This window comes from Squalius cephalus (assembly GCF_949319135.1).
Source record: "Squalius cephalus genome assembly, chromosome: 20".
Taxonomy (NCBI): Eukaryota; Metazoa; Chordata; class Actinopteri; order Cypriniformes; family Leuciscidae; genus Squalius; species Squalius cephalus.
The window spans coordinates 24,765,799-24,780,280 of NC_137141.1; the positions used below are offsets into that span (position 1 = coordinate 24,765,799).

The 14,482-nt window shown below is 36.3% G+C and overlaps 1 protein-coding gene across 1 annotated transcript; it reads left to right on the plus strand.

The window, feature by feature from the left end:
• The first annotated feature begins 59 nt into the window (after positions 1-59).
• Positions 60-13,064, plus strand: itpka (inositol-trisphosphate 3-kinase A). Its single transcript, XM_079853501.1, has 7 exons — positions 60-847; positions 5,821-5,920; positions 6,673-6,886; positions 8,181-8,385; positions 9,852-9,950; positions 10,935-11,006; positions 12,411-13,064. Exons 1-7 carry the CDS (start codon positions 407-409, stop codon positions 12,612-12,614), a joined length of 1,335 nt encoding a protein of 444 aa, XP_079709627.1. The 5' UTR covers positions 60-406; the 3' UTR covers positions 12,615-13,064.
• Positions 13,065-14,482: the final 1,418 nt, after the last annotated feature.

A 14,482-nucleotide genomic window follows, 5' to 3' on the forward strand; every position in this document is an offset into this window, starting at 1 on the left:
GTAATAGATTTGACTGATAGGCCTACATTACAATAAACAGTAGTATGGAATGCCACAATGAATGAGGAAATGAGCTATAAAGCAAAAGCCGAACAAATTAAAAGTCAGGAAGAGCGCTGAAACGTTTCAAACGCGGAAGATGTGTGTTCACAGAGCTCGAGCGCTGTTAACAGGGTCTCCGTGGCTGTGAATGCACGTCCACACACTCCCACAAAGCCAAACAAAGTTATCCGGATGGAGATCGTTTGTTACATAACTTACTGGAAATAAAGTAGCTTATCTGGACTGAACCGACTGAATATTTTCCGCGGCGATACGCAGGATTTATTTTTTGGGGCCCCCACTCACTAGCAGCGTGTGGCCCCTCGGACAGAGGGGGGTTAACCTGAACCCTCCTGTCACCTCGATGCCCAAACAGAGGCGGAGGTCGCTGAGAGAGGCGGCGTTCTCCCGTTCGTCTTCTGTTTGCGACGGATCAGGGAGAGGAGGAGGAGGAGGACGCGCACGAAACTTTTCATCCACAGAGATTTGTGATGATCAAACACAGATGGCGGAACAGTACAGTGGGCAAGCAGGGTTTCTCTGCGACGGTAAGCCGGGGAGAGGGTGCCTGGTGCCGCAGGTGACCATCACGTCTGATGGGGACTCACGGGAGATCACCGAGGAGGATCTGGAGGAGGAGGTGAACGGACGGTTGCGCCGCAAACTCTCCAACTCCTCAATCTCTTCCAACGGATCCTCAACGGCGTTCGACGAATCGGAGGATGACATCCTCAGCGACAACGAGACCAAAAGCAAAGGCATCGTGACTCTGGAACATTTGGGGGACTCGGTAGACTCAGGAGAGGTAGGTTATAGCCTAGTGATTTACGTGCGGAGGCACTTACAAAAATAAAGTTTCTTTATTGGCATCTAGCCTATGGTTCCATAAAGAACCTTTAACACACATGGAAACTTTCCATTGCACAAAATGTTCTTTGTAGTGGAAAAAGATTTTTTTCTGAAATGAAATGTAACTGAAATGTTCTTCAGGGGTGTTGCAAGGTTATTTGACAGTAGGTTTTATAGTTGCCACACTTTTTACTCTTGTGCATATTTATCAGAATAATGTATTTTTTAAAAGTAAATTTCTGGCTGGAGTTTTTGCTGCAGTAAGCTACATTTCCACTATTTTTGCCCGGGGGGGGGGGGGGGGGGGTGGGGGGGGGGGGATACAGTTCTTTAGACAGATGCTGATCTTTTGTGACAGCCTTGCATGTTATCAGATTATAAGGGGCAAGTTTTTACACTTGAATCTGACAAATAAAGAACACAAGATAATTATTGCAACAAACCAATAACAAAAATATGAGCATTGTCTTGGCAAACTATTACTATTATATACTGTAATTATATATATACATATACACACACACATATGGTAATAATATGTAATTTTAATGTAAAAAAATTTTTTCAAACTAAAACTAGGACTTTGAGCTAATTGAAATAGGAGTTTGAAACCCACATACAAAACCACTTCTAGGGCAACACACATTTGTGGCCGTTCGACTCAAAACTGAGAGACACTTTTGTGACAACTTCCACTATGTGACAACTAGTCCCGATCTTCAATATAAGATAAATAGAAATAACCTTAAGTTTTTATTGTGATTCATTTGTTATATAGACTTTTAGAAAGACTTGGGGTGAATACAATTTTGGACTCTTTATTTTTATACATCTCTTCTTAAACTAAATAAAAGAAGACTATTCAAAACATGTCATGAGAACATGAGACTATTAGTAATGAGGAACTGTTGTGTTGTTAAGTAACGAAATCCTGTTTTATCTGTTCTTGAGTTGCCAATGAGGGTTTCGATACCTGTTATCTTCATTTGACCCCATAACTGAGGCATTAGAATACTTTTGATTGAAATCTGCATATTTCCACCATTAACACAATGCCAACTGTGTGTTCGATCTTTAGCTGTAGAGCTCATGCTGGTTCATCATTATGGTATGTTTGTGTGGGTGTCTGTTTGTCTGTACTTGCTTCTGATTGTGAAATCATGTCTGTTCACCATGTTCAAAAGTACTGTATATGTGACACAACCCATGACATTAGCGGCTATGTCGATCTGTATCAGGTGGCTCTTGAATGTTCTTTCTGATGAAATATTTGCAGTAGTGGGTAACTAAAAATATAACAGAAAAATCCATCATCCATCCATAGCAGATTGACATGTTTCTCCCTCATTGTTTACAAAGTAGGCTGTTCAGCGTTTTAATTGAAATTGTTTAGTTTTTGTTTGCATTGAGCGTCGTCAGTGTAGATTGAGTTGAGCAAATATCACAGGTGTGCAGCTTTAATAACCTGGCAGCACTTCGAGCGTTAAAATGACAAGCTCAACAGGCTTAACCGCTCTGTGCCAAGGCCCTTTTTTTCATATGCCTACTCACATGTTGTTAACAGTGGGTGAATTCGAAGTGATGACCTTTGCAAATTGTTTCGAAAATATTCTCGTTAGTGGATGGGACAAGCAATGTAGATGATTTCTAAATACTAATTTGAAAATAATACTTACAGCGCTTTACATGGAAGGGGGAACCTCCTCAACCACCACCATTGTGCAGCATCCAACTGGATGATGAAAAAAGTACATAAGTTAGCCCATAATATTTATGTTACTCGGCTAGCAACTACACTGAAAAAAACAATAAGTAAAATGTACTTGATTTTCTTTTGCACGCATATTTTTAAAGTAAATTTCACATGGAATTAAGTAAACTCTACTTAACTAAGTTAAGTGAAAGTAACAAAGAAAATAAGTCATTTTAACTTGGCTACTAGTAAAAGGTTGAGTAATATCTATTTAGTTGAAGTTTCCTTTGCAATACAATATAACATTGAATTAAACCACACTTTTAAAGTATATGCTTTACTTAGAAACATCTAAGTAATTAATACAATAGCTATGGTGTGATACACCATATCTACTTATCAGAAATTACGCAACACGTGAACGCAGAGACCTCAATACTTAGTAGACAATACACAATGACGGTAACATTTGATGGATCGTTTTTGTGTTTGAATGTGTCATTTTGAGTAGAAAATGAACTCCAAATGTCACAAAATGGCAAGTTACTAATCCTAACAACAAAAGCAATGATAAAACAGTGTAAATACAGCTCATTAATTATTCAATTTTATAAGGTTGATATTTACACTTTAATTTCTACATGCTTGAATTGAGTACTAACATAGATGTACTTAGTTTTCTTTTTTAATTCTTGCCTGAACTAATTTTTTCATGTAGAAATTTTTTCTGTAGTATTTACTTCACCACAAAGTCATTTTTTATCAGTGTAGCAACCAAAGATTATGGCTTCAATTCCCAAAGGAACATCCTAATAAAAAGGACTTTGAACTGGTTTCAGATAGAAGCATCTGCCAAAATATGAGAGAATCACAAATAAAACTGTACAAATAATACATTTAACTTAGATAAATAAATCTAAGCGATCATCTCCTAACGTTTTGTTTCTCACTTCTGCCATGTCTGGGATTATTTTGAATGGATGTGTTATGTATTGTGATCCTCAGGTTCATTCAATACCATAGAAGGCCTTCGCTGCCATTGTACGTTAAACACTTTGCCTCTGTAAATCTGGACATCATGTCTGCATAGTATCACTCTTTCCTTTTCAGAAAGTTAGACATCTTGCACTGAATGAACTGACTGAATGTTGATGCTCAAGCTCGATGACACATGCAGAGCCACTGTAAAAAGCCTATGTTTGCACAGACCTGTTCCTGATTCTAATATTCTGAGAAGGAAAGCACATGCAGTGTCACAAAGTTGCAAACGCTTCATTTTTATCAGCCTATATCAAAACAAACTCATTGCCGCTTGACATTTAGGCAGAAGCCACAGTGTCACAAACAAGTTTCCATCCGCAGTTTGATACAGACCAACTTTAGGTCAGTTTTATAAACTCTTGAATACTCACAATGGAAATTAGATATAATTAGATTAAGAAGCACATTTTAACAGTGGAAGAACAGTTGTGAAAATTGTCTATCTGTCTAACTAACAAACAAAAGATACACTCAGCTTTTAGTGTAACATTTTCACTTTGATTTGTATATAATTTCAAGTCATAAATGCCTTATTAATATCACATTTTCAGTTGCTTGTAAAAGGAAAATAGAGTGTTGACTGTTTTATGTTATTCAGTATGTCATATGTTTACTAAAGGTAAAGCTTTTTATGTTTTTGTAAAAACATGTCACACTTTTATACATAATGATTGGTTGTTGTTTGAGAGTTGGCACCATAATGTTTGAATTGTCTGCATGACAGTCCAGTTCAATATTTAGTTATGGTGTGTTACAAATGTGTGTATGCACAGTTCCACAAAGTGCAGGTCATTGCCTTTGGTTTATGGCTTTTCTCTGTATTTATACAGGGCCGTACGCAGTCTTCTTGACTTTAAATATGATGTACTATCTGGATATAGTCCAACCTTCAAAAGCAGTTTTATGTACTACGTCCAATTTAAAGGCTCAATAATTGCTGCATGCTGCATTGTAAAGAAGGTTTTCAGATCAGCTCTTGTGCCTGAGGGACAATTTAACATGTTGGCAAACTTGAATCATCTGCTTCTGCTTCCACGGCAGAGGTAGAAAGTAAGAAACGTTTTTCTTTCCATGTCAAGTGGAAGAACAAACATTGCACTTCACTACACCCTTACTATTTCAACACCTGCAGTAAATAATCTCCTAAGGAAATTTTTTTTTTTTTTTTTTTTACAAAATAAATTATGTAAGGGCATTACTGCCATACAAATGTTAGACACAGTAACTAGACCAACACACAAAGTGCACCTGTAAACCACATTATTTTATTATTTAAAAAAAATATATTTACAAAGGAACAAAAATACTGAGAAAATGACAGTGATTGGTGATTATCTCAGGAAGGTACAGTAAGTACCTGATAATTCAATATATATATATATATATATATATATATATATATATATATATATATATATATATTAGAAATAGTAACGTGTTATGAAATTAAAATTCACCCTATGTGTTTTCTAAACATTTATTTATTTATTTACTTCATCATTTTTAATCAAAATGACATAAATCAATTTTCCAGTGAAGAAAAAACTCGTATTTCTACTATTTTCATACCTCCACCATTACACTATGACTTTAAAATCAACATGAAATGAAAATTGACCCCACTTTGCTCTGTTGGAATAGCATGCAATGGAGAATTCACAATAAGACCAGCAGCATAATTTAAGGAAGGACATGGATAAAATTGGATCAGATGGATAAAACGATCTCCCATCCTACATTTTTCCTCACTAAATATCCTGGTTCACTCATAAGTATGTCACATTATAGAAGTAATATGCATTGTGAACGAAGATAGTCTTAGCTATCTTTGCCTTTGCTTCATTTAATGTTACTCCTCAAATGAACAGAAATGGTTTCCAGGATGCTTATTTGAAATGGGCAGCAAAACAAATGTCTACGTTATGGGCTGCAGTGCCGGATTACTGAGCTTCACAGCTCCAAATGAGACCATGTGTGTGTGAGTCAGTCTTACACACTTAAGGAACATTGTGCAGTGTTTAAAAAAACACTGTCTGTTGGTTTCAGTCACTGGCCACTCTTCATTTTTGGAATCCAACCTCAGACTTATTGTTGGGTGGCCAAGGGTTGAGCTTTATATAAATTCAGCAGAGAGTTTGAAATATTTAATGCACTTCTATCATAGTCATGGATGATTATGTTTTAATGTGTTCCAGCAAAGCAATGCCTGGTGGAAGCTGAAGACTATTGTCCATTGCCCTTTGGTGGCCACACAACGAAGACGCCTGTCCTGGGTTCAATTAGCAGGCCATAAAGGTATGCCCAAAAAATGCGGCACATTTTTGTCTGATGTAAATTCATGTTTCAGTTCCATATCTACACAGTTTGCTCAGTTTCTGGGTTAAAGGCATATGGAACAGCATTGTACCTTACGCTTGGGACTATCAATTTACTAACAGTAATTTAATTATTTATTAATATGTTACATTTTACTAACATGTTATCAAAACCGAGTCAGATTTGAATATGCTTTTTAGTCTATTATTGTAATTATCTGACTTCATGTGTAAAAAGCATATTTTGTGTAGCTTTGCTTTTTGTAGCATTTAACTTCTTTCTTATTTATTTCTGGACAATAAGTAATTCTCTTATTCAAATTTATTTGCAGACAGATTGTCTTTGTGAAAACACCACTGATTTTAGCTCATGTTTTCTGGCTGTGTTTTTTGTAAACATGGCTTTTATGGGGAAGTACAGTCATTTGATACCATATTTAGGGAAGTGGTTATGAGCAGTGTGATGACGCTTGACTCTCATGTCAAAGAATACACATTTTACGTACCTGTATGATCTTACTTTCATTTACACACCTTAAGCTGCAGATATCAAAATAAAATAAACACATGCGATATCTAACATTTTTTAACACTATATGAATGTGTGCACACTCATCATGTAACGAAAGCACATATTCTGAATAAGATCTGGTAGACTGGCTGAGCGGCTCAGTGTTGATTATATGTGCTCCAGTGACTCCAGTCTTCCTTTGTATTTGTGTTTCTGCCCAGGCAGCTTTAAAGCAGGGGATGAGGGCTCCATACTGAAGAAGTTCTCAGAGAATGAGAAGCTGTGTTTTGAGAGGCTGAAAGAGGATGCTTTACATTCCTTCGTGCCCAGCTATTATGGAGTGGTTGAGAGAGACGGAGAGCTCTTTCTCAAAATGAAAGACCTGTTGGCCAACTTTGATTTGCCGAACGTCATGGACTGCAAGATGGGAGTGAGGTACAGTGATTGAATAACAGATGCTCTTTTTTAATTTTTTTTTACATGGACACGTTTTACACACTCAGATTATTATTGTAAAAAAAAAAGAAGCCAAATTAAAGGGTTAGTTCACCCAAATGTGAAAATTCTGTCATTAATTACTCACCCTCATGTCCTTCCAAATTCGTAAGACCTTCATTCATCTTCAAGAGATTTTTGATGAAATCTGAGAGCTTTCTGACCCCCACATAGACTGCAACATAATCACCACTTTCAAGGCCCAGAAAGGTAGTAAAGACATCATTAAAACAGTCCATGTGACCAGAGAATACTTTTTGTGCGCAAAAACAAAACAAAAATAACGACTTTATTCAACAATTTTTTCTCTTCCGTGTCAGTCTCTGTCAGTTAATAATAATATATATATATATTAATATATTAATATAATATTTTTTTTCTTCTTTTTTTTCACCATCATATTCCTGTGATGGCAAAGCTGAATTTTCAGCAGCAATTACTCAAGTCTTTATTGTCACATAATCCTTCAGAAATCATTCTATCATGCTGATTTGGTTCTCATGAAACATTTTGTATTATCAATGTTGTCTATTTTTTTTGTTGGAATCGTGTGTTTTTTGATAAACAGAAAGTTCAAAACAGCATCATTTAAAATAGAAAAAATAGTGCAAATATTTAAATTTCTACTATTAATTATATTGCTGTATAATGTTATATGTTATAATTCAATATTAAATATACATTAATATTACAAATATAACACAGCAAGTATGACTTATTTTGCTAATGTTTAATTCTCTCCTTTTCATAGTCATGCTAACATATTGTGCATGATGAGTTTACTCTGTCTGCTGAAACACCTGTTCTGGTTGTTGGCCTGCATCCTGTCAGGGCAATGGGTGGGGCTCATGAAGAGAGAGGCCCTCTCACCACGCACAATAATAACCACTTCCTGTGCACATGCAGACAAAACTTACATGCATGCTTAGCAAGGCAGACAGGGCGTCCCTGAGGGCTTCCTTCTCACATGCATTTCACGCACAGTTTTTACACACTGAGAGACATTTTGTGCAAGGAGTCCCTTGGTGACTTCCTCTTCTCACACAGGAAGTCAAGTAAAGTTCAAGCTTGCAATAAAAACAAAATGCACATGCACAAAATAAAATGAAAAATGCACATGCACATGATTGAATCAACATTTCAGTCATGATTAATAGACATCTCCATCAGGTTCCACCATTTCCAGTACATTTTCAGGCAGTTAAATATCCAATTCTAACTTTCTTTCTTTCAGGACGTATCTAGAGGAGGAGCTGGTGCGGGCAAGGGTGAAGCCAAAGCTGCGTGAGGACCTGTATAATAAGATGATGGAGGTGGACAGTGAGGCTCCAACAGCGGAGGAGAAGAAGCAGCAGGCAGTAACCAAACCACGCTACATGCAGTGGAGAGAAAGTCTCAGCTCTACTAACACTCTGGGCTTCCGCATTGAGGGTATCAAGGTAGCCACAGTGCCTTAAAATCAAAGCAAATTTGAGTTCAGAATTTGAGTTCAGTAGAAAACCAGGACATTGAAACTTGTGTTAGGCTAGATTGTTATATTAAATAAATTCATTTAAAAAAAAAAATTATATTTGTAATGGATCCACTGAAGTCGGAGTTCTGAACCCAATTGCAGTTTATTCCAAAAGTGTACAAAAATAAAATAATGACTTAAAAAAATGAACATAACTTAAACATGAACTTCACTTGGTATGGTGTGGCATGGACGTGAAACTCAGGACAGCAGGTTACAGCATAACACTTGAAGAAGCACCATGGAAAACATAACTACAGTACATGAAATACAAAGCAAAAAAACATGAAAACAAGAGCCCAACCAAACACCAGCCTTACATATCTCATCTCTCTAGACACCCAAACCACAAGTACATTTTTCCAAAAAAAAGTCCCAGAGGATGGTGGAGCGGAGGCGTACAAGGAGGAGGGAAGGCGGGCCAGGACCATAAAGTGGTCTGTTACAAGGCATAATTCATGGCTTGATTTATGGCTTAAGTCCTGCAACAATGAAATACCATGACTGTAGAGCATGGGCAGGCCTGGATCGTGGAGCAGAAACAGGAACATCATTCATGACATGGCCGGCATGTACTGACTCCTTGGATGTGACACAGTTGGCATGGACGACCTCATTGAATGTGACATGAATCAATAGCCTCCGTTGACTTGATTAAAGCAAATATGGTTCATGAATGGTCTCTGTGACCGTGATTTGAGACAGACGTGGTTCCTGAATGGTCTCTCTGGTTGTAATTTGGGGCAAGAAAAGTTCACGGACTTGGTCAATGGTTGTGACTCGATCCATAAACCTTTTATGGATGGTCTCCTTGACTGTGACATGGTTCTCAGAAGGTTCAGTATGGTCTATGACAGCTGCTGCATTCTCTGTATGTGTTGTAGTGGACGCTACCACCTCGAGAGGATCTATAGCTGTAGCCGCCCCTTCTGAACAAAATAGCAGTGGCTATCACTAGAAGTAGTGTCAACCATGACGTGACTTGACTCTGCCGTGGTGGCCATTTCATGAAGAGGCTCTGAATTGGCATTCATGACATGACTTGACGGTCTTGACATAAGACTCTGGTTTGGTGGTCATGATATGAGGTGATTTTGACGTGGAAGACTTCGGTACTAAGGGGATGTCTCATCCGCAATCCCCACGGTAAACGAGGATCTGCTTAGTAACAAAGCATGAGCAATGAATTGGATCAGAGAAAAATAAATCTTTCCACCTGGTAACTTGGAACATGCGGGCCCTTTCAAACCTGCACAGAAAATGTCTTTAAGCGCCACCTCACTGAAATCCATCAAATTTCAGATTTTGTCCTCAATCAGCTGATTTGTAAAAACTCTTTATCTGACTTTTTTGTTTTTACATTCTATACAATACATTATTTTCTTATTTCAGAGAGGAGAAACCTGCAAAACAGACTTTAAAAAGACCCGGTCAAAGGAAGACGTCATTCAGGTCTTTAAGGATTTCGTCGAGGGCAATAAAAACATAATTGTGCGTGAGTTCTTGAGAACTGGATCAACCTGTTCTGACATAATGCACACACACCTACATTTCCGTGGAACAATGCTCTTAGCTTAATGAACACTACACATGCAGGATATACATGTCTAATGTAAAAAGGCCAGATATTGCTTACTGTCAGTGATGCTCCAACAAGGCAGTTCAAACAGAATGATAAAAGCTCATCTGTTCAGTTTGGGGTCTACATGTCACTTCAAAAGAAGGGATAAAAGGGATTAAAGGGATAGTTCGCCCAAAGATTTGCTCACACTCAGGCCATCCAAGATGTAGGTGAATTTTACAGTAAAGAATATTTTTAGCTGAAATCGTGGTCCTTGGTGATTCGTATTGGTCATTATGTGACAGGAAGCTGAATGCACGTTTGCAGACGCTGTGTGGATTACAGGTAATAATGTTCAGTTTCTTGCACAGAGCAATCGTTTCGCTTAATAAGACCTCACTTAGCCTGTATTTGTTTTTTTGACTCTCAAAGTGACAGTCGCCACTGACTTGCATTATACGATTTCAGCTAACCACAGTTTCAGCTAAAAATATTCTTTACTGTTCAATTGAAGAAAAAGAAAAAGTCACCTACATTTTGAATTAATTAACAGCAGTAAATTAACAGCAAATTTTAATTTGGGTTAACTGTCCCTTTAAAGGAACAAGGGAAGTTGGTGATAATGTCATTTAAATGTATTAAGTGTTTTACACTAGAACTAGAACTGAGTTACTTAGAACTAGCAGATATAGCTGGAAGGTTTAAAACAATTATGTTTAAATAACATTTTATAATAGGCAAGCACAGGAAGATATGATGTCTCAACAGAAAACAAATTAACTGCAATTACAAGGTGTCCTTGTGTAATTGGAGCCTCTCTCCAGTGAATACTGAACAAAAAAAAATCACTTGTAGGATAATTCCAGTTGAATTATTGATTATTGATGTGCTCTTCTCCTTCACTTTCCTAATAGAACTCCTATATTACAAGGCTTGAAGATATTAAACAGGCACTGAAAGCCTCCGAGTTCTTCAAGAAACATGAGGTAAAATAATTTTTTTTTTGTTCTGTAATGTTCAGTTTTACCTTATTTTTTTAAGTTGTGCGATGTAAATATTTACTGATTAATGTAAAAATGTTTTTTAAATTGTTCTTGTTATTATTTAAGCACTATATGTACACTTCCAACTAATATCTAATTCATTCATTAACATGAGATTTTTAGAGTTAATAATATTCAAATTAATATTTAACTATAAATGTCCAAGAATATATATTATTATTTTATTTATTATGCACCATATTTTTATTTAACGCTGTACTATATTGTACTGCAATAATGTATACACTACAAAAAGTTGGGGTTAGTAAGATGGCTTCCACAAAAAAAATTTATCAAATAAATCCAGCTTTACTTTTATCAGTATAAGAGACTTCTTTCAAAAATGTAAAAAAAAATCTTACTGACCCCAAACTTTTAAATTGTAGTGTAAATCTCTTTTTACATATGATTTGGCCCTCCTCAACAATTACTCAAACAATTACAAAATAATAACTAAAATGTACATGCATCCTCATAATGCGATTACAATGAGATTTTGGCAATATTGTGATTAAAACTTTACCTTGTGTAAATGCAGTACTTCGATCAAACTAATGCGAGTAGCCATACTCGCATTAAACTTTCCTGTAGCTCAAACAGTAGAGCGTTGGCACTTGCAACACTAAGGTCATGGGTTTGATTCCCAGGGAAAGCAAGACTTGATAAGAATGTAAATGTGCACCTTGAAATGCAATGCAAGTTGCTTTGGATAAAAGTGTCTGCCAAATGCATCAATGTAGACTTTGTGGCGTATGATGAGTTTAATTGCGATAAACAGGCATGCAAACACTTTAATTGCATTATTACAAAGTGCACGTGTACTCGGACGTACACGGATGACGCGTGTTGTTCAGAATAATGTCACAGAGTGTTGAGTTTTGTGAAGTTTTTCCCCCCACTCCAAATCGCTGAATTCTGTCAGCACAACTGCGCAGCCTCTGCTCCTTATCTTAATCCACAAACGCTATAGCAGCGTATGAAACCACAGTTACAGCGGCATTACGATGTTCATCACGCCACCGAACAATATCCAATACGTCCATAGAAATGTGTTTTGCGTTTGACGTAAATGGATTAAAACAGTGGCCAGTAACGCACCTACTGTATGTGAGTTCATCATTTGTGGTGTGCATTGAGGTATGTGAAGAATGGCAGTAAAAATAACCACACTTGTAGCGAATAATCAGAATAATGAAAATTGCTTGTAAACGGGAGTGAAGAGTTTTGCTTGTGTCATGTAAACATCTTACTATGATCAAGTCCTTACTTTGATATTGTAAAAAAAAAAAAAAAAAAATCGAATTATTGGTGCACATGTAAACATAGTCAATGTTGGATGTCTTTCAGGTCATTGGCAGTTCGCTTCTCTTCATTCATGATCACAAAGAGAGAGCTGAGGTCTGGCTCATTGATTTTGGTAAAACCACCCCTCTCCCAGAGGAACAGAACCTGGATCACTACAGACCCTGGGAGGAAGGCAACCGAGAAGACGGATACTTATGGGGCCTTGACAACCTGCAGCAAACCCTTTCCTTATTAGCCAGGGAGTGACCTTCTTACTGTGAACTTTTCACTTACTGTCCGAGTGACAGCTACGGCATGCTGATAGACACTTATAAACCTTCTGCAGTGCATTATGGGGAGACTACCAGTGAGCAAGTCCATTACTTTACAGTATTAAGCTGTAAAAAGCATTTCGCCATGATCATGGTTTAAAAAACCCAATTGTTTGTTGTCATTGCACATCACACAATTACTCTTCCCCAATGTCCAAAAAAAAAAAGGAGTTCAAAACAAATAAAATTTTAATTACAAATGTAGTTTGTAAAAAAAGAAAGAAAGAAAAAAAAAAAAAAAATCACATGAACAGGTACAATATATATTTGTCTACAAAACTAACTTCAAACACTTAAGCATAAACCTTTCAATCATATGGGACAAATTCAGTAAATTTTTTTGGCTGGTAGTTTGCATGCTGGAATCTATCAAAATCAATCATTTCTTCACACATCATATAAGGTTAGCTGTTAGCAACATTGTTCCATGTCTAGGCCCAACAAACACTAGTCAAACAATTGCCGTTGCACAACTGACTGTTTTCTTAAAGTACCATCAAGCTAACATGTACAGTAGAACAGATTAGTGGAACGCAATAGTTTACAGATCCGTGGAACGCATACAGTGATACGATGTGAATAATGCACAACACTAGTGCATGTATAGTACAATATGATGATATTAATCGCTTTGACTTCAGTGATCAATCAAGGGTGGTGTAATAGATTATTTGGATGATTGCATGGATATATAGTATTGGTTTTATGTATAAGGACCTGGGTTGTGATTTTCTATATCTGCACACCACTTAAAGTGTTTCATTATCAGACAAACTTAACGTTGTGACACTATTTTTTTTAGGGGGGGGCAGGTGAGTTTCATTACAGTGTTCCCTGTGCAGTATGTTTATGACAAATAAAACATCTGCTCAAAAATCATTCTGTATTTCCGAAATTCATTTAAGTATGGTCCTTCATATCAGGATTATAGACAAAAACAATTTATTTAAAGTTTGCTATTATGCAGCAATGTCCATATTTGAAAATAAAATAACATAATAATACAGTTAGTACATGTACGTTAAAATTCACTTCATATGATGGTACATTTCTAATCTGGCTAGTTAGAAATGAGCCACTGCAAAGACAAATGCAGAAGATTGGCAGTGATAACCTCAACATAATCCAACAAAAAAATAATAATAATAAAAATACACCAATAAAACTGAGATTAAATATTACAGCTACATAATATAAGGGTTAGTTTAGTGTGAAATGAATATTAATTCAAGAATACAGCACTCATTTTCCTGTCTAATGTATAACTTTTCTACCCTTCTATCCCATTATAATCCTACTAAAGAATAAGAACTTTAAGATCCTTAAATTGCAGTCAAATTATGAAACTTTTAAATGGTTAAATAAGACAAAAATAAATGTAAGATTGTGCTAATACACTTTAGTCTCATCTCTTTGCATAAGGATCCTCTCAGCAGTCCCTGACTAAAATGACTAAAAAAAAAAAATGTACACACAAATAAATCTTTTCACATTAAAACATTAATCACCTACAAACTACAATATTTAATAAAACATTTGAGAATAATTAGGAATAAGACCTAAGAATAATCTCAAAAATCAAACTTCTCATGCATCACATTATGCACACTGAGGTGTTATGTGGTTTGTTGTCATTTGTCTGCATGTATACAAAGTCACAGTTAACTCAGGGTAGCTTAAAATCTAGTATAAGGACATTTGGAGATAAAAAGCACTTCTATTTACTTATTATTTTTGAGGGAAAATTACTAAGAAAATAGATTGCAAAAGTGGTTGTCTTTTAACAGCTTCCTTGAATGCATT

Excerpts from the sequence above, each read along its gene's own strand:
- itpka (XM_079853501.1), top strand. The coding sequence starts at position 407 with ATGCCCAAACAGAGGCGGAGGTCGCTGAGAGAGGCGGCGTTCTCCCGT. Across the intron at positions 848-5,820 it reads ACTCGGTAGACTCAGGAGAG|CAAAGCAATGCCTGGTGGAA; the intron begins GTAGGTTATAGC and ends AATGTGTTCCAG. Across the intron at positions 8,386-9,851 it reads TCCGCATTGAGGGTATCAAG|AGAGGAGAAACCTGCAAAAC; the intron begins GTAGCCACAGTG and ends TTCTTATTTCAG.